Source organism: Ictalurus punctatus, chromosome 19, assembly GCF_001660625.3.
Source record: "Ictalurus punctatus breed USDA103 chromosome 19, Coco_2.0, whole genome shotgun sequence".
In the NCBI taxonomy this organism is placed as follows: Eukaryota; Metazoa; Chordata; class Actinopteri; order Siluriformes; family Ictaluridae; genus Ictalurus; species Ictalurus punctatus.
The window spans coordinates 112883-132098 of record NC_030434.2 but is presented as its reverse complement, the minus strand read 5'-3'; the positions used below and the strand labels follow the sequence as shown (position 1 = coordinate 132098).

The 19216-nt window shown below is 38.7% G+C and overlaps 1 protein-coding gene across 2 annotated transcripts in view; it reads left to right on the top strand.

Annotated features, from left to right (window-relative positions):
- LOC108279582 (NLR family CARD domain-containing protein 3) overlaps positions 1 to 19216 on the top strand; it is a 43753-nt gene that overhangs the window by 14556 nt on the left and 9981 nt on the right. Inside the window, exons 5-9 of one of the 2 annotated variants that reach the window (XM_053688337.1) lie at positions 324 to 377; positions 616 to 2400; positions 11115 to 11309; positions 13603 to 13776; positions 16304 to 16477. In XM_053688337.1, the coding sequence (XP_053544312.1) occupies positions 324 to 377; positions 616 to 2400; positions 11115 to 11309; positions 13603 to 13776; positions 16304 to 16477 (2382 nt within the window). The remainder of the gene's footprint in view (positions 1 to 323; positions 378 to 615; positions 2401 to 11114; positions 11310 to 13602; positions 13777 to 16303; positions 16478 to 19216) is intronic. The other variant, XM_017493902.3, reaches the window with a different exon arrangement.

Genomic DNA, 19216 nt, shown 5'->3' with positions numbered 1-19216 from the left:
TGTTAACCTTTCCGGCAACCTTTCTTCTAATTTTTTTTTTTTACCTGTATTTGTTTAGAACACATTACCTATTCATTCAGAGGGATGTATTCAGTCACATTCCTAATGGTAATACAGGAGATAACCTAGAATAACTAGTATTTAAAAGGACCACTTTTTTTTTCTCAAGTTCCATAATGTTTCTTTATTGGTCACACTGTATTTTGCACTGTGTTCTCTGAATGTTAATGCACTCAAAGAATTATTGTAGCAAAATTAAGGATAAAATTTAGACTATACTGTTTTAGTGATAAAAAATTATCAGCTACAATTTTTGTTCACAGTGTTCTACAGAATGCAGGAGACAGAATAGAAAAGATCATCATCACAGATACAGGGTAAGATTAATCCAACAACATGAATGTAATACAGACACACTGTTATTCTAAACCTGTTTGCTATTATTAACTTCAGAGTGATTAGATTATAGAAAGCATACAGTAGAATCAAACACACACACATTGTGAGAACATCATAAAGAGCTATCTTTGGTAACCAGTCAGAAAAAATTTGATCTTAATGTTTAATAATTGGACTCCATGTCTCACCACATCTTCAAATTTCACAATCTCACAGGCATGACACAGAATCTGCTGCTGTGAAAGAATTCCAGAAAAAGTTCAAATTAAATCTGATGAAGAAGTTTCAGTGTTTGAATGGAGTGATCATAAACCTGGGAAACCAAACACTCCTGACTGAGATCTACACAGAGCTCTACATCACAGAAGGAGACAGTGGAGAAGTCAATAAAGAACATGAGGTGAGACAGATCGAGACAGCATCCAGGAGAACAACAACAGAGGACACACCAATCAAATGCAATGACATCTTGAAGCCCTTATCTGAACAAGATGAACCTATCAGAACTGTGCTGACAAAGGGAGTCGCTGGCATCGGAAAAACAGTCTCTGTGCAGAAGTTCATTCTGGACTGGGCTGAAGGGAAAGCAAATCAGGACATCCACTTCATATTTCCACTTCCTTTCAGAGAGCTGAATTTGATGAAGGACCAGAAACTGAGTCTGATGGAGCTCCTTCATGTCTGTTTTAATGAAACAAAAGAAACAGAAATGTCCAATTTGGAAAAGGTTCTGTTCATTTTTGATGGATTGGATGAGTATCGTTTTCCTCTAGATTTCCAGAACACAGTGAGAGTGTGTGATGTAATTGAATCAGTATCAGTGCATGCACTGCTGATAAACCTGATCAAAGGGAATCTGCTTCCCTCTGCTCTCATCTGGATCACCTCCAGACCAGCAGCGGCTGATCAAATCCCCTCTGAGTGTGTCCATCGAGTCACAGAGATACGAGGGTTCAATGACCCACAGAAGGAGGAGTACTTCAGGAAGAGAATCAGTGATCAGAGCCTGGCCAGTAACATCATCACACACCTGAAGTCATTAAGAAGCCTCTACATCATGTGCCACATCCCAGTCTTCTGCTGCATTTCAGCCACTGTTCTAGAAAGAACATTGGGTGAAGAAGAGAGTGGAGAGATCCCCAAAACTCTGACTCAAATGTACACACACTTCCTCATCATTCAGACAAACATCATAAGAGAAAAGTACTCAAAGAAAGAGGAGAGTGATGAAGAAATGCTTCTTAAACTGGGACAACTGGCTTTTCAGCAACTGAAGAAAGGGAACCTGATCTTCTATGAGGAAGACCTGAGAGCGTGTGGCATTGATGTGAGAGAAGCAGCAGTGTACTCAGGTGTGTGTACGCAGATCTTCAGAGAGGAGTTTGGGCTTCACCAGAGTAAAGTGTACTGCTTTGTTCATCTGAGCATTCAGGAGCACCTCGCAGCTCTGTATGTGCACCTGACATTCATGATAGAAAAGAGAAATGTTCTTAATCAGAATCAGTCTTCAAAACTGCAGTTGACAAATGGTACAATCTCAGATGTACACAAGAGTGCTGTAGTTCAGGCCTTAAAAAGTCAGACTGGACATCTAGATCTTTTCCTTCGCTTTCTTCTGGGTCTCTCACTGACATCCAATCAGAAACTCTTGCATGCCTTAGTAACTCAGAGCGGAAGTAGCTCCCAGAGCATAGAGGAAACAGTTCAGTATATTAAGAAGAAGATCAGTAAAGATCTCCCTACAGAGAAATCCATCAATCTGTTCCACTGTCTGAATGAACTGGGTGATAATTCTCTAGTGGAGGAAATCCAACACTACCTGAAATCTGGAAAACAAAGTGAATTCTCTTCTTCACAGTGGTCTGCTCTGGTGTTTGTGTTACTGACATCAGCACAGGAGCTGGAAGAATTTGACCTGAGTAAATTTATCAGTCCAGATAAGATAACAGAAGATGTTTTTCTGAAGGTGATGCCTGTGATTGCAGCCTCCAGAAAAGCAATGTAAGTAAATTACATATAATTTACTTAAGTTGAATATAATTATTCTACTCTTACAGTGTTAGAAAGAGAAAAACTGACAATGCTTACAAATATGTACTTTGGGATGCAAATGCAAATAGATAAATAGTTAATGCAAATAGATAAATCAATAACTAAAATATAAGAATAAAAAAAAGAATAAAAATTGCACGAACAAATGAATGACCAAAGTATTAATTGTGGAAACTAGCTGATTTCAGTCAACAAAAAAACAACATTGTCTTGTTATGAAGTTATGTCTTATAGTCTTGAAGTTATGACTCAGTATCTTGAAATAATTAAAGTTTTTTTAAATTATGATTTATTATTACCACAGGAATGCTCCGTTATATTGCATATCTGGCGCATGTTAACACCTCCGATGCGACCAGAATTCAGAGGAAAGCCTGTGAAAATGCTTTTATTTATCTAATGCTTATCATCCTCACACTCACATCTACAATCTTTTATTTACATTCCTTAAATTTCTGTTATATGTGAAGTGCAGTTACACAGAGATGTGGCATATATGGTGGTAAGTACAGTGTTGCTTGAAAGTTTGCGAACCCTTTAAAATTGTCTATATTTCTGCATAAATATGACCTAAAACATCATCTATGATGAAAATCTGTGATAAAGATAACCAAATTAAACAAATGATAGAAAAAATATCATACATGGTAATTTACTTCTTGAGGAAAACTATCCAATATTACATATCTGTGAGTGGCAAAAGTATTGAACCTTTGCTTTAAGTATCTGGTATGACCCTCTTGTGCAGCAATATTAGCTCATTCCTGAGTACAGAAAAGCTTCAACTCTGGGATGTTGGTGGGTTTCTTCACATGGACTACTTAATTCAGGTTCTTCCACAACATTTCTATTATATTAAGGTCAGGACATTGACTTGACCATTCTAAAACATTAACTTTATTCTTTTTTAACCACTTAGGGTCGTTGTCTTGCTGAATGACCAACATACTCTTTAGATTCAGTTCATGGATAGATGTTCTCACATTTTGCTTTAGAATTCACTGGTATAATTCAGAATTCATTGTTCCAGCAATGATGGCAAGTCGTACTGGCCCAGAAGCAGCAAAACAAGCTCAAACCATGACACTGCCACCACCGAGTGGGATAAGGTTCTTATGCTGGAATGCAATGTTTTCCTTTCTGTAAAGATTACCTTCTAATTTAAACCCAAAAATTTATTTTGGTCTCTTCTATCCACAAAGAATTTTTTCCAATAGCCTTCTGGCCTGTCTACATGACCTTTAGCAAATTGCAGACGGGAAGCAATGTTCTTTTTTGAGAGCAGTGGCTTTCTCCTTGCAACCATGCCATGCACACCATGGTGGGCTCATGAACATTAACATTAGCTAATGTTAGAGAGGCCTTTAGGTGCTTATAAGTTACCTTGGGTTCCTTTGTGACCTCGCGGACTATTACATTTTTTTCCTTTTGGAGTGAATTTTGTTAGTCAACCACTCCTGGGGAACAGAACAATGGTCTTGAATTTCCTCTATTTGTACACTTTGTTTGACTGTGGATTGGTTTAGTCCAAACTCTTTAGAGAGGTTTTGTAACCTTTTCCATCCCGATGAGCATCAACAACTTTTTCTGAGGTCCTTCAAATTAACTACCAATCCTCGTGTTTCACATACTTTTGCCACTCACAGATATGTAAAATTTAATCATTTTCCTCAATAAATAAATAACCAAGTATAATATTTTTATCTCATTTGCTTAATTAGGTTCTCTTCGTCTACATTTCTGATGATGATTTAGGTCATATTTATGCAGATATATAGAAAATTCACAAACTTTCAAGCACCACTGTAGAACCACTTTTATTGTGGTAATACAAAATACAAACTTTTTATTATTATTACTTTTATAATAATGACTTGGTAAAAAGTTTTATTTGTGAGGTTGATATGGCATTTCATAAAAAACTGACTTTGAAAAGCCTAATACTGATTATTATTATTATATCATTAAAATAGATAAAAATGTTTTCTCTAATAATATTTTTTATTATTATTTTTATAATAATAAAATAATTGCATTATTTGCTAATTATCTTTATATCTTTTTTGTTGCATCAACCTTCTCAGAATTTGTTTCTTCTTTTTATTCAGTAGATCTATAATGAAGTTTTCTTGGTGTTACGTAAGTGAAGTGCAGGCTAAGTTGAGACGGATGCAGATGTAGTAAAGGCTTTATTGAAGAGAGGCAGGCAGACAAATCCAAAATGACAGACAGAATCAGAATCAAGTCAGAACACAAAAACTGAGAACTAAGCGAAGTCGAGAAACTAGGAAAACAAACACAGAACAAAGGTTTGGTGTTGCTCAGCTGACAAAACACTGAAACAATACAAAGCACTGTACAAAGTCACATGAGGGTTTAAATATTCAAACTAATCAGAAACAGGTGAGAACAATGATGGCACATTAAAGAAACAACCAATAAAAAACAAGGGTGGAGACAGGACAGAAACCAAAACAAAAACACATGTCAACGTAAACAAAGTCAAAACCCGGAAGCACATGCTGTCGTGCTGCTGATAGCTTAAAATGCAAAATGTCCACACATGATCCAAAGTTCCAAAGGCAGGCATTGTCTTTGGAGGGGGCTCCTTCCACAGGATCCGGGGAGCAGACATGGGGCATACTGGTTGGTGGGCTACAGGCTCGCCGGAGTTAGATGGCTGGGCTGGAACATGATCACCAGGGTTTTTAGGTGGAAACCAGGCTTGAGAGGTGTTGTCACCTTCAGGCATGAGCTGGTCTTGGGAGGCTTTGCTGTTGGCCTCAGACAAGAACTTGACATGGGAGGCCATCTTGTCAACCTCAGGCTTGAACAGGGCTTGGTAGGCCGTCTCATCAGCCTCTGGCTTGATCATGGCATGGAAGGCCTAGCTGTTAGTCTCTAGTGTGAGCATGGTTTGGGAGGCATTGGCGTTGGCCTCAGACAGGAGCTTGATGTGAGAGACCATCTCGTCAGCCTCAGGCTTGATCAGGGCTTGGTAGGCCATCTCGTCTGCCCCTGGCTGGATCATGGCATGGAAGGCAGTGTCGTCAATGTTTGGTGTGAGCATGGCTTGGGAGGCTGCCTTGTCAGTCTCTGGCTGGAGCTGAGATGTGGACTTAGCTTACTCTTTGTCTCCAGTCTTGTAGTAGGTGGTTAATCTGACAGGCTGGCCCTCCCCAAAAAATGTTTAAGGTCTGGTTTGAACTCTGGACACCCAAACATCTTAGCTAAACAGGGTTATGCTACTAAGTCCACTGGACCCCAGTGTAATAAGAAATTCCACCCAGTGGCAGGCTGGAACAAAGAGCCGGAAAAACATGAACCACAGCCACTGGTTCTCATTGGTTTTAGGTTCCTCCAGGCTTGCAAAATATAACTGCCACAAACACTCAGGATAAACTGAAAATCGCTCATACGGATCTGGGGGATACACGCAAGTCCACTGAAAAAACTTGATTGAGTTAAGTCCTTGCATGACGCCTCCTCAACCTTCCTCCTCCATCCAGGTTAGATTGAAGTATTCTGTTACGTAAGTGAAGTTCAGGCAAGTTGAGACAGATGCAAATGCAGTAAAGGCTGTATTGAAGAGAGGCAGGCAGACAAATCCAAATCGACAGACTCCGAATCAATAAGCATGCAAGCAACAAACAGAGAACCCTGGGCAAAGGCAGAACAGAAAAGCTGAGGACTAAGCGAAGTCAAGAAACCAGGAAAACAAATACAGAACAAGCCTTGGTATGGCTCAGGTAGCAAAACACAAACACACATATAAATGCAACAAAGTCAAAACCTGGGATGTACTACACTGGGGATGTCAGACACAGGGAGATACAACACAGAGTGTAAGCAGAAGAACACTACACAAAATATCCATTACAGCATTTAAAAGGAAATTCTGACGTAAAACTAGAATTTAATATATTATTTGTGATGGTATGTAGCTGTAGAACCTGGTGTGTATGTGTACAGAGGAAGACTCAGGAGGCAGGTGGAATTTCAGCAGAGCACCGGGCTCACGATAAATTTTCACCAAGCTTTTTAGTGCACTCAAATCTCAACCAAAGAAACAAACCAACTGTAGAGGGGCTGCCTGCCCCTAGCTTGCAATTTTCACACTGTTCAAGTTCAAGGTTTGTGTTTGTGTGTGGTGCAAGCTCTGCCTACCTGCTTCTCTCTCTCTCTCTCTCTCTCTCTCTCTCTCTCTCTCTCTCCTTGGTTACGGCAGTCACTGTATGCACAGAGAAAAACACATAAATAGCCTATGAGCAACAAGTCACAATTGAGAATCATCATGCGTTACCTGTCGGTTTCCCCACCTCCTCCATGTCAGCAGCTGACATTTGACTGTGCCCCCACTGCCACAGCAATAAAATTAAATTAAATTTTATTTGTATAGTGCTTTTTACAATGGACATTGTCTCAACGCAGCTTTACAGAAACATATAAAAACAGGATACAGATTTTAAATGTGTGAATTTATCCCAATTGAGCAAGTCAGTGGCGATGGTGGCAAGGAAAAACTCCCTAAGATGTTAAGAGGAAGAAACCTTGAGAGGAACCCGACTCAGAAGGGAACCCATCTTCATCTGGGTAAAAACGGATAGTGTAAAAGTAAAGGAAAGTTCATTATGGTTTTATATGAAACTAGTTTCATTAGTTGAACTAGGACTAGTTGTTGAACTAGTCCACTGTTCAAAGGAGACCCGAGTGCAAAACTGCATGTTGTAATTGCAGTCCCAGGGCCCAGTAGATGAGAGCTCCATCCAGAGGTAGTGCATCTGAACGGATGGTAGGCTTCAGTAAACAAATATGTTTTAAGCTTAGACTTAATCACTGAGACTGTGTCTGAGTCCCGAACACTAATTGGAAAGGCTGTTCCATAACTGTGGGGCTTTATAAGAGAAAGCTCTTCTGTAGCCTTCACTATTCGAGGTACCGTAAAATAGCCTGCACCCTTTGATCTAAGTAGGCGTGGTGGATCATAGAGAACCAAAAGTTTATTTAGATATTGTTGCGTGAGACCGTTTAGTGCTTTATAAGTCAATAATAGTATTTTATAATTAATGTGAGATTTCACTGGGATCCAGTGCAGTGTGGATAAGATCAGGGTGATGTGGTCGTATCTTCTGGTTCTAGTTAGGACTCTAGCAGCTGTATTCTGGACTAACTGGAGCACTGTTTATGCTCCTACTGGAACATCCAGACCGAATGGCATTATAATAATCTAGTTTAGAGGTGACGAAAGCATGAACTAAAATTTATGCATCATGTAGTGACAGTATATTTCTTATCTTAGAAATATTTCTGAGATGAAAGAAGGCTATCCTAGTAATATCATCTACAGTAATATAATCTACACCTTCAAATGATAGATTGGAGTCAATAATCACACCAAGGTCTTTTACTGCTGCACATGATGAAACGGAGAGACAACCCAGAGTTACTATGTAATCAGAAAGCTTACTTCTAGCTACACGTGGTCCTAATACAAGTACTTCTGTCTTATCAGAATTAAGTAAAAGGAAGGTAATTAGCATCCAATATCTAATGTCTTTTACACATTTCTCAACTTTATTAAGCTGCTGTCTGTCGTCCGGCTTTGCTGAAACATACAACTGTGTATCATCAGCATAACGGTGGAAGCTAATTCCATGTTTACAAATAATTTGACCTAGAGGTAGCATATACAGTATCTCAGTATATATATATATACAGTATTTGTACATATTTGATTATATCTTTTCATGTGACAACACTGAAGAAATTACACTTTGCTACAATGTAAAGTAGTGAGTGTACAGCTTGTGTAACAGTGTAAATTTGCTGTCCCCTCAAAATAACTCAACACACAGCCATTAATGTCTAAACCGCTGGCAACAAAAGTGAGTACACCCCTAAGTGAAAATGAGATTAATAACGCTAGTTCGGTCTCTCTAAGGGGTGTAAAACATTCTAATTGTTGATATAATATTGCTATATTATCATCTACAGAGTTAGTTATAAAACTGCCTGGTTTTAATTTAATAGCCTGAATTTCACATCTAATAATTTCAACTTTACCAATGAAAAAATTTATGAAATCTTCGCTGCTATGTAATGATTGTGTGCTTCACAGCAGTATTCTGTTGCATGAGACTTGTTGAAGTGAGGATGGAACAAGAGTGGAAGGGCTCTTGTGTAAGGGTTACAGAGGCATGGCTCGAGGCCATATGTAAGAGGACCCCACCCTCCCTCACCTCCCTAACCTCCCTCACCTCCCTCACCTATTTCTTTCAGCCTGCCGGTTTATCTTGTTCCATCCTAAGGCGATCCAGAATGGCCCCTTTGGTGGAGAAAAATTCTGCTGCATACATTTTGTAGTTCTTGTGTTCTGTCAGGCAGATGCAGTCTGAAGTTTTAAAGTTTAATAAAGTTCAAAACAAAACACAAACCAAAACTATGGAACAAGGTACAAGGAAAAAGAAACAGGATCTACTAGTAAGTCTTGCAACGGTTGGTGTCAAAGTGCATGTGTCTGCAATCAGAACGAGTTTTGACCTGCATGGGAGGCTTGCCAGGAAAGAGCCTTCGCTGTCTAAAAAGAACATTAAAGGAAGACTGCAGTTTGCCAGTGATCATATATGCAAAGACCAGGCCTTTTGGAATAATTTGCTCTGGACACACAAATCAGGGTCGTAGCAGATGTGCAGACATCTCTAACGATAATAATATGTTTGTGTCAGCATAAGTTCAGCATAAGTTCAGAACTTTCTGTACTTATCTTGGCTAGATAACATGACCTTACATGGACTGACATATAGTGGGACAGGAACAGAGACAAGTTTTACAGACAGTAAAAATACAAGAACCCCCTTTTATCATTACTAAACATGATAACAAAATAAGATAAAGAAATTATTATGCTGTAAACAACATCAGACCTTCAGAATCCTTTCACGGTTCAACTGAATTCTTCGTCAAACAGTCATAATGAAAATGCTAAGGCTGTTTTGTGGACATATAGTGTCCAATCTTTATGCAAGCTTATGTGAAATGTCAAGAGAATGAAAATAAATGTCACACCTTTGATAAGCACTTACAGTCGGCACATGAGTGGCATTAGTGGGTCAGTATCGTCAATGTATAGGTCAGGCACACAATCAGACTTGGGATGTAAGTCAGGCTGGTCTTCCTATGGATCATAATCACGGTGGATGGGGGTTTTAACGAGCATGACCGTTTGGTCATTTGTTATTGCCTTCATCGTGCAAGTGAGACTTTTCCAAATTAAATAGATGATGCATGGAAGGTATGTGAACATGAGTAATAGAATGATTAGCGTTGGCACAATCATGATCACATACGAAGCTAACCATCCAAACAGATTATACAACATACCCCATGACTGTTGTCCGTTTTTGTCAGAATACAACTGATGAGTAACTTGTTTCATTTGTTCTATGAGTCTTATAGACAGTAAAAATACAAGAACTTAATAAATTTCTCACACAAGTGCTTGAAGATAATGTGAGGCCATCTGTCCGAAAGTTGAAGTTGAAAAAAAGTGGGCCTTTCAACAGGATAATGATGCTATGCACACTAGCAAATCCACCAAGGAATGGCCCAAAAAGAAGAAATGTAAGGTTATGGAATGGTCTAGTCAAAGCCCCAATTTGATTCCAATTAAATGTTGTGGGGGGATTTGAAACGGGCAGTACATGCAAGAAAAAAGTCAAAGCATCTTCCAACAAATTCCAGCAAACTGATGTCAGAGACTGGTGGACAATTATGCAAAACGCCTAGAAGAAGTGATTTCTGCTAGACAGGGCAATACTAACTTCTGAGGCCAAGGGTGTACATACTTTTTCCACAGTAGAATATGAGTAGAGTTAGTTTCTATAACCAGGGCAACAGTGACCATGCAAGTTCATACAGCATATGACCAGTCTCTGCTTGCTATTTTTTGTGAAACTGATTTAATTTTATTCATCATTTTATTATTCTCACCATTGTGAGGAATTAGTGCCTGTATGAAACAGTGTGTATGAGAATACGGGACAAATCACAACTCAAGGGACAATCCCATATTATATGGGACGGGTGGCAACCCTACTCTAGATACTAGCTAGTTAGCTGTAGTTAGCCATTAACTTTAACCATTTTAATTACATCAATGAGTGAAAGCAAAAAAAGTGAAAAGATTGACCAATACTAATTAATTGATGTAAGCGTTTTTCTGTTGTTTTGCATCAGTTTTTTCCTCTTCTAACTTATTCTTTTTGCATTTTCTTCTTTGTGATCTTCTGACATTAGTTGCACTATTTACCTAATATAGTATCTATTACTGCACTGGAGCTCCTGTATCTGTCTAATAACATAAATCTTTTGCCAAATAATGGTAAAGTGTGCTTCTTTTGTATATCTATTTTAAAACTCGTGGGGCCCCCTAGAGGTCCAGGGGCACTAAGCTACCACTTATTGTATTGATAGGAAGAAACAGTCCTTTGGACAAATACAGCAGATGTTATCAATGGTTAAATTTTAGATTTTGTCTCAAGTGTCTAACTGGTGTTTGTACTTTTAGCATTTATGAAAACGAGAAGGTATAGCAAAATCTTTGGGGATGTGTTTGATAATTTGCACTAGTGTTAGTTCATTACGTATTATCTTATTTCCTTCAGTGTCAAGTGTGATCTACTTAAAATGAGAAGTTGGACAGCTCTGGTCTTGGCGTTAAGCTCAGAAACCTCCAATTTGAGAGAACTGCATCTGACTCTGAATACACTGGTTCTGACTGGAAATAATCTAGGAAACTCAGGAGTGAAGTGTCTCTCTGCTGTAATGGAGAATCCTCACTGTAAATTGGAGACATTGGGGTAAGATCATCTCTCTGAGAGTCACAATAACTCAGTAAAATCAGCAATTTTATAGTGTTGTTTTTCACCTAGAATTTTCTGTAACAGTACAACATGCAGAACAAGTAGATTAGTTGTTAAGTGATAATGATTTCTCTCCAGAATCATTTATGCATAAAAAAATTAATAAATGTACCTATAATAGATAGAACAGAACCGCAGTTTTTTGAGGTGTGCATGGGGAAATACCGTGTAATAAAATCACTTTAAAATGATGGCTGTGGACATGTCACAGGAATTAAAGTAGGCCTGCTTTCCTTTTTTCAGTCGAAATCTGAGGGCTTTTGCTGCAGTTTTGCGTGTGAATAAGTTTAGTGAATAAATCTATGATGGGGCAGTAGGCTATTATATTTCTTCTGTTAAAATCATCACTTGATCAAAATTCTTTTAAATATCATTACAACCAAAGAATAATCTGACAGTTATATTAGTTTTTCTAAAGGCTTTAAAAGAAATCTTTGCTAAAACAATTTGTGGGATTTGTCAGTATCTTCTGAAACATTATATTTTTTTTTACCTAATTTCATTAGTTAGATATTCCCTTGTGATTTAACATCATAGCCTATAAGAAACATTACATATAGATAAACAAATGCTATATTTGAGCCTGCAAATGTTAACCGTTAAGCACAACAAACCTCTTGGTCTCTGTCTGCTTATGTACAGCACTTCATAGGGTGAGTCTGCGCATTCTCTCACTTCCTGTTGTAGTCTATGTAGACTAATGTTAAAATGTTTGAGGGTGGCACAAACCTATTTTGTTTGTGTTGTATTATGATTGTGAAAGCTCCAAAATGTTAATTTAATTTCACATAGGCTGGCTGTGTGACTATAGCATTTTTGATCATTGTAGCTGGTATTTCATTAAAATTAAATTATTATATTTGAATCGACTAGGGAAGAATGAAATGTGGAGGGAAAGCCAACAGCAACCTTGCAATAGAGGTTACTGCGAGGGGGTGTGGAGGCAAGGCTCAATCTGTTTGGAGAAATCATTTATCAGGAGTGTAAAGTCATAAGACATAATTACTAGCAAGAATACCATTGTGCCAAGACAAAAAGAGAGGTGAGTGAGAGAGAGAAACTGGTGCAACAGCGACAGCAACTCCGAAGGAACTGGAGGAAGGCCAGCCAGCCTGCAGAGGGCTGAGGGCATCCGAAAGCACAGGAAGAGGAAGGAGAAGGAATGAGCCAACTTCTACAGGAACCCCTTCAAGCATGCCAAGCAGCTGTTGGAGGAAGCAAAGACGGTAGAAGGTAGTACACTGACCAAGCAAGGATTGAGCCATTAGGTTTACCAGGGTATGTGCCTCATCCAGCCCCACCTGTATCCCAGTTTAACCCCCCCAACCCAATCTACGTAAAGTCAGAGAGGTCATAAGAAAGGCCAGATCATCAGCAGCTCCAAGTCCCAATGGGATACCCTACAAGCACTACAAGAATCTGCTGTGGACCCTCATGCAAGCTGCCGTGAAAAAGCAATGCATCCCATTGGAGGGGCAAAATGTGGTGGTGGTATTCATGCCCACGGAAAAGAACTTTTGAGTTATCAGCCAATTCATCAGCATCACCTTGCTCAACATTGAACGTTACTTTCATCTGAAAATTAATTGTGGTTGTGTTTACTGAACCAGACTGAGAGATTAAAGGCTCAGAAAACCTTTGCAGCTGATTAGAGCTCTTCTCAGGTCAACATTTCTATATTATAAATTATTTATTCTAGTATTTTGAGATACTGGATTTTTGATTTCCATGAGTTGTAAGCCGGAATCATCAAGATTAAAACAAACAAAAAAGGCTTGAAATATTTCACTTTATGTGAAATGAATCTATAATATATGAAAGTTCCACTTTTTTAATTAAATTATGGAAATTTTTCATGATATTCAAATTTTTTAAGATGCATTTTAATGTCAAAAGCACCTGTAAAGCACCAAATCTCTAATTTTATCAGCCTATTTTCACAACCAGTTGTGTTTAATTTTGTGATTTTCTGTTAGGTGTGTGTGTGTGCTACATAAACAATTGGCAAATGAACAAACCTCATTGGCTACTTTTTGTAGTCATGCAAGTTCTTTTGAGCAACTGCTGGTTTTTGAGTTTTATAACCTGTCACCACCGTTTTACCCAGGTCCACCCACTGTTCAATTTCATGCCTCGCGGGCAGACAACATGTCAGACACATCATCTTCACAACAAGTATACCAAAATGAAAATCTGTTGATGAAGAGTGTTTCATTGTGTCTCTCTACAGGTTGTGTAAGTGTAGTGTCTCAGATGAAGACTGTGCTGTCCTGATGTCAGCTCTGAGATCAAACCCCTCACACCTGAGAGCTCTGGATCTGTCCTATAATAATGTAGGAGACTCAGGAGTGAAGAGTCTCTCTGCTGTACTGGAGAATCCACACTGTAAACTGGAGAAACTATGGTAAGATCATCTATCTGAGAGTCACATGACCTGCTGATCAGTAAGACACATTATCTAATAGTGAGACTGAAGCAGACATTTTAAGTTCACCATCAATGTCCTGAGGAGGAAGATTGTATATTTTCACTGCACACTGATGATTTGTCACTGGGTTTTTGGGTCAGATGTGCTTATGTGAGAAGCTACAGCACAAAACATGACTTGATGTGACTGCAATGTGTCTGAAATTACTGTGAAATTTACTACAACAATGTAACTAATCACACAAACTGCAGCTCAGACACACACTAAATACAGAGTGTGTGAGCCACAGGGTTTAAAAGCATCAGTTAAATGGGAATTATCTAATAAAAAATAAAAAATTGGAAACTAAGAAGTTAATGCCATAGGACTGAAAAGGTCAACTATGAAATAAATAAATTAAGCAATGGTTGACATATTTACTGCTTTACAAAATTGCCCTGTTCACTTGTAGTGTCTTGCCTTAACTGCTAATCATTAGCGTACAGTGTTTTTGTGTTAAAAAAATTTTTATTTGAAATTAAAGCAGAAGATCGTTTGTAACTGCACTTTTCTTTTGATGCAAACACATAAAACTTACACTATAGAAAATGTGCATGAAACAAAGATTCACATAAAATAAATAATAATTACACCAAAAGGTTAAAAATAAATAGAGAAAAAAAAAAAACAATTAAGGCACTCAATTACATACCAGACAGAAAACATAACTAACTCCCACCATAAACTCAGCTGTCCGTGTTATCAGTGCTATCCGATAATAAGAGCAGAAAATGAAGATATAAAAAACATATTAATCACCAGTTTGAAAAAACGAAATAAAAGGGGACCAGATTTTATCAAATAACAATATTTTATCCTTTAAGATATGCATAATTGTTGTTGTGTAATGTACCAGTTAATTCTGTCAGCCACATTTTAAGGGTTGGAACTTCCTTTTTCTTCCAAAACAATAGAATGAGTTTTTTTGGCAGCAATTAGCCCATATGAAACAAACTGTTGTTGTACCAGTGTAAGTCTCAAGGATTCTTCATAAACTCCAAATATAATTAATATAGGATCTGGCTCAAAACATATGTCCAACGTATTTGAAAAGACCTGAAAAACCTTGTTCCAGAAATTTTGTAATTTAGGCTGGAATTAAAAAATTCACATTTGTCGCATAACGGTGACACTTCTGGAAATATTTTGTTCAGTTTACACTTGGAATAATGAAGCCTGTGAAGCACTTTAAACTGAATAAGAAAATGTCTGGCATTAATGGAACACCTGTGGACAAGTTCAAGACTGTGTTCCCATATTTCTATAGGGATCTCCACAGCAAGTTTCCTCTTCCCAGGCAGATTTAATTTTCTCCGTAGACAGCATTTTTACCTGTTCCAAAGCCTTATATAGAAAGGAGATCGTACTGTCACCTCTGTGATGTCTTTCCAAAAATTCATCCAGATATATAGGTGTAGCCATGACATAATTCAGAATGTCGGACTTCACTAAGTCTCTAATTTGAAGGTATCTGAAGAAATTATTAGAAGGAATACTATATTTCTCACACAGTTGCTGAAACGAAGCAAGTTTTCCCTTCATATATAAATCCCCTATGTTTCCCAACTCTAAATTTATCCAAATCTCAAATGCACCATCTATCATGGATGGGCAAAAGTGTCATATCACAGCAAACAGTGACTTTGGCGATGGATAGGAGCCAAAAAAGTCCAAACTCCAATCCATAGCCAAAGAAATCAATCCACACTGGTCAAACATAGCTCAATTTCTCATTAAAACTAGGGACATGGCATCAGCTAAACAATACACACGGTACTAATTTACACCTGGTTTTGAAAGGAGGACAAAATAATGTGTAAAACTGATTGCTAATCTCACAAACTTTATTATATTAAGAAGAATATGTAAACAGACACACTTCTAATTTTTCCACACTTTTTTGGCAATCCATCCTCAAATGCACAAAAAGCTCAACACATCTGACCCTCTGTCTTCATGTCATTCTTCTGTAGAATTTTTATTTATTGTGATTTTACATCCTTTCACATTTACACTTTACTACATCACTTTACTCCATTTACTTTTATTATTATTATTAATGTTGTTATTCTTATTAACTTTTATAGTGTTTTATTTTTTCTGTGTACTGCTTATTTTTTGTACAGCGCTTTCAGAAGCTGCTTTTAAAGGCACTTTCTAAAATAAAGTTTATTATTATTATCCGTTTTATAATTCTCTCGCACACTCTTTCTCTGATGAGAAAATTGTTCATGGTTAGTCTGCTGTTCTCTGTTCAGTTTAATATCACACACAACAGATGAGAGAAATTTAATTTAACACTCAGTATGATCATTTTTAATTACATTGTTAATTAGTATAAACAGGAGATATTAAATCATGTCATTCAGAACAATACAATAATTTCACAAACACATCATCTCTAAAATCTTAAAGCAAAATAAAAGTCTGTTGATGAAGTGTGTGTCGTTGTGTCTCTCTACAGGTTGCATAAGTGTGGAGTTTCAGATGAAGGCTGTGCTGCTCTGACTTCAGCTCTGAGATCAAACCCCTCACACCTGAGAGAACTGGATCTGTACTCTAATAAGGTAGGAGACTCAGGAGTGAGGAGTCTCTCTGCTGTACTGGGGAATCCTCAATGTAAACTGGAGATACTTGGGTAAGATCATCTTTCTGAGAGTCACATGACCTGCTTCTCAGTAAGACACATTCTCTAATAGTGAGGCTGAAGTAGAAGTTTTAGGTTCATCATCATCAATGTCCTGAGGAGGAAGAATATTTATTTTCACTGCACAATGATGATTTGTCACTAGGCATGCGCCCATTTTCATCAGTCCAAATGAATTTGCTCATTGCATGAGCAAGAGAGCGGTTATATGGAATATCAGCACACTCTGATTTGTCCAATGTTATGAGCCCTCAGGGAGACTACAATAGGCAGTCACAGTCGAGCCGATATTCAGTATAACCAAACGAGGCAGACCAGCGAGGTAGTCTCTCCTGAGAACATCCAGCCAGAGGCCGACAGGGCGGCCTCTCCTGCAGAGCTCCCTCCAGAGGCCACACACGATTTTAAGGAAATACTAGAGATCCTGATCCTTTCTGCTCTCTGGACCTGCCTGATCCATTTCGGATGTCCTACCTCTGGATGGAGCTCTCATCTACTCCAATTCCAGATTGCTGGGACTATGGCTGCTTCTAAGGCCAAACAGACTTCATATAAAACCATAATTAACTTTTTTACACTATCTGTTGTGACCCAGATGAGGATGGCTTCCCTTCTGAGTCTGGTTCCTCTAAAGGTTTCTTCCTTTTAACATCTTAGGGAGTTTTTCCTTGCCACTGTCGCCACTGGCTTGCTCAACTGGGATAAATTCGCACATTTAAAATCTGTATCCAGTGTTTATATGTTTCAGTAAAGCTGCTTTGAGACAATGCCTATTGTAAAAAGCGCTATACAAATAAAATTGAATTGAAAATTGAATTGACAGCGCAGTCTCCTGCCCTGCCGAGCTCCAGCCTGAGGTCAACATGGTGACCTCGCTTTCAGAGCTCCAGCCTGAGACAGATGAGGTGGTCTCCCTTGCTGAGCTCCAGCTCCAGGTCAATGTGGCGACCTCACCTCCAGAGCCCCAGTTGGAGACAAACAAGGTGGTCTCTCCTGCTGTCCTCATGCCAGAGGCCGATGGTGCGTCTTCCCAAGTCATGCTCATGCCAGAGGTCAATAAGGTGGCCTCCCATGCCGTGCTCCTGTCTAAGGCCCGACAACAAGGCCTTCCAAGTCCTGCTAACTCCAGATGCCAACAAGACAGCCTTCCAGGCTATGCTCCTGCCCGAGGCTGACGGCACAGCCTCCCAAGACCAGCTCATGCCTAAGGTTGCATGCCCAGCCTCCCAAGTCTTGTTCCCCCCTCACGACCTCGGCAAGCTTGCCCCAGCTTCATGCCCCCCCCTTGCTCCTCTGGGAACAGACTACTATATGGGCAGTGCCTGCCTTTGGACCATGGGTGTTGTGTGGACATTTTGCCCAGAGAGCCAGGGAGGGGGAGCTGTTGTAGACGCTTGGGTTGGATCTGTCAGGTATTTCCCCCGAGTGCTGAGCACCGAGAGCTGTGTAAGCAGCTCCGTGTCTTCCTGTATCATGCAGTTACATTGGTAGATGCCTGTATGAAAAAGGGTAAGCTGTTCCACAGTCTTGGAGCCATGACAGGCCCTATCACCTTTGAACTTCTGATTCTCTGTAAGTATTTTGAAGATCAGAGACATAACTTGGTGCGAAGCCATGCAGAGATTTAAAACCAAATAACAAAACCTTGGACTCCATTCTGTACTTGACTGGCAGCCAGTGAAGGGAGAGACTAAGACAGGAGAGATGTGTTCCCTCTTTTTTGTGCCAGTGAGAAGCTGTGGAACTAGCTGTGGAACCATTTAGGACCAATTGAAGATGGGAAAGGGTTGACTGACAGAGTCCCATGTTGAAGGAATTGCATTAATCAAATTGAGAAGGTATAAAAGTGCGAATAACAGTCTCCAAATAATTAAATGATGATATGTTTTAATTTGGCAATGGTTCTCAATTGATTAAAGCTTCTGCTCACCTGAGCTTACCTGCTTGTCAAATTTCAGGTCAGAGTCGGAAATAAGGCCAAGATGCTTTGTGTAGCTTTGTATATTACATCACAAGGACCACAGTTTATTAGCTGAAATTCTGTCATTTCATAATTTATTAGGGGAAAGTTTTTAGACAGCCAGCATTTAATATCAATAGCCAAGTTTCCATCCTCTTTTTGTACATTTCCTTTATCAAAAAAATGGATGTGTTTAAAAAAAGTTTGTGATATTTGCTGTCTCATGCTTGTTTCCATCCAGTTGGCCTTTTACTGATAAAATGATGTGCATGATGTTTGTCGCAGAAGTTTTGGTGTATCGCAAAAGAAATCTGCCCTTGAGCCATTTCCATACATAATTTTGTGTATATCACAAATTGTGTACCTTTTGCAGTCCAAATGTCCTCAAAATCTTTGTAATATTGAGAAATTATTGAGACAATTAAATGAAACTGACCAGCTTACTTTCATTTTCATTTCACAAATAATTGCAGTTGTAGAAAATATCAGAAGACGACTTAAGAATGGACAGCTGCTCATCTGATAGGGCTCCAGGTATGCTATGAAGGCCATAGAGCCGGGGTGGCTAATCAGGAAAATAGGGAGAATTCCTGCTGGGCCGCTCATAAATTGGGCTCATAAAATTAGCATGTTACATTATTGCATGACTAATTATAAAACTAATGAATTAGTACACTAGATTTGTATTTAAAGCAGTGCATCAGTTACGTATGCATTACAGTGTGTGTGGTAGCTGCCAAAAAAGTGTATTTCTTACTGAAATACTTCAT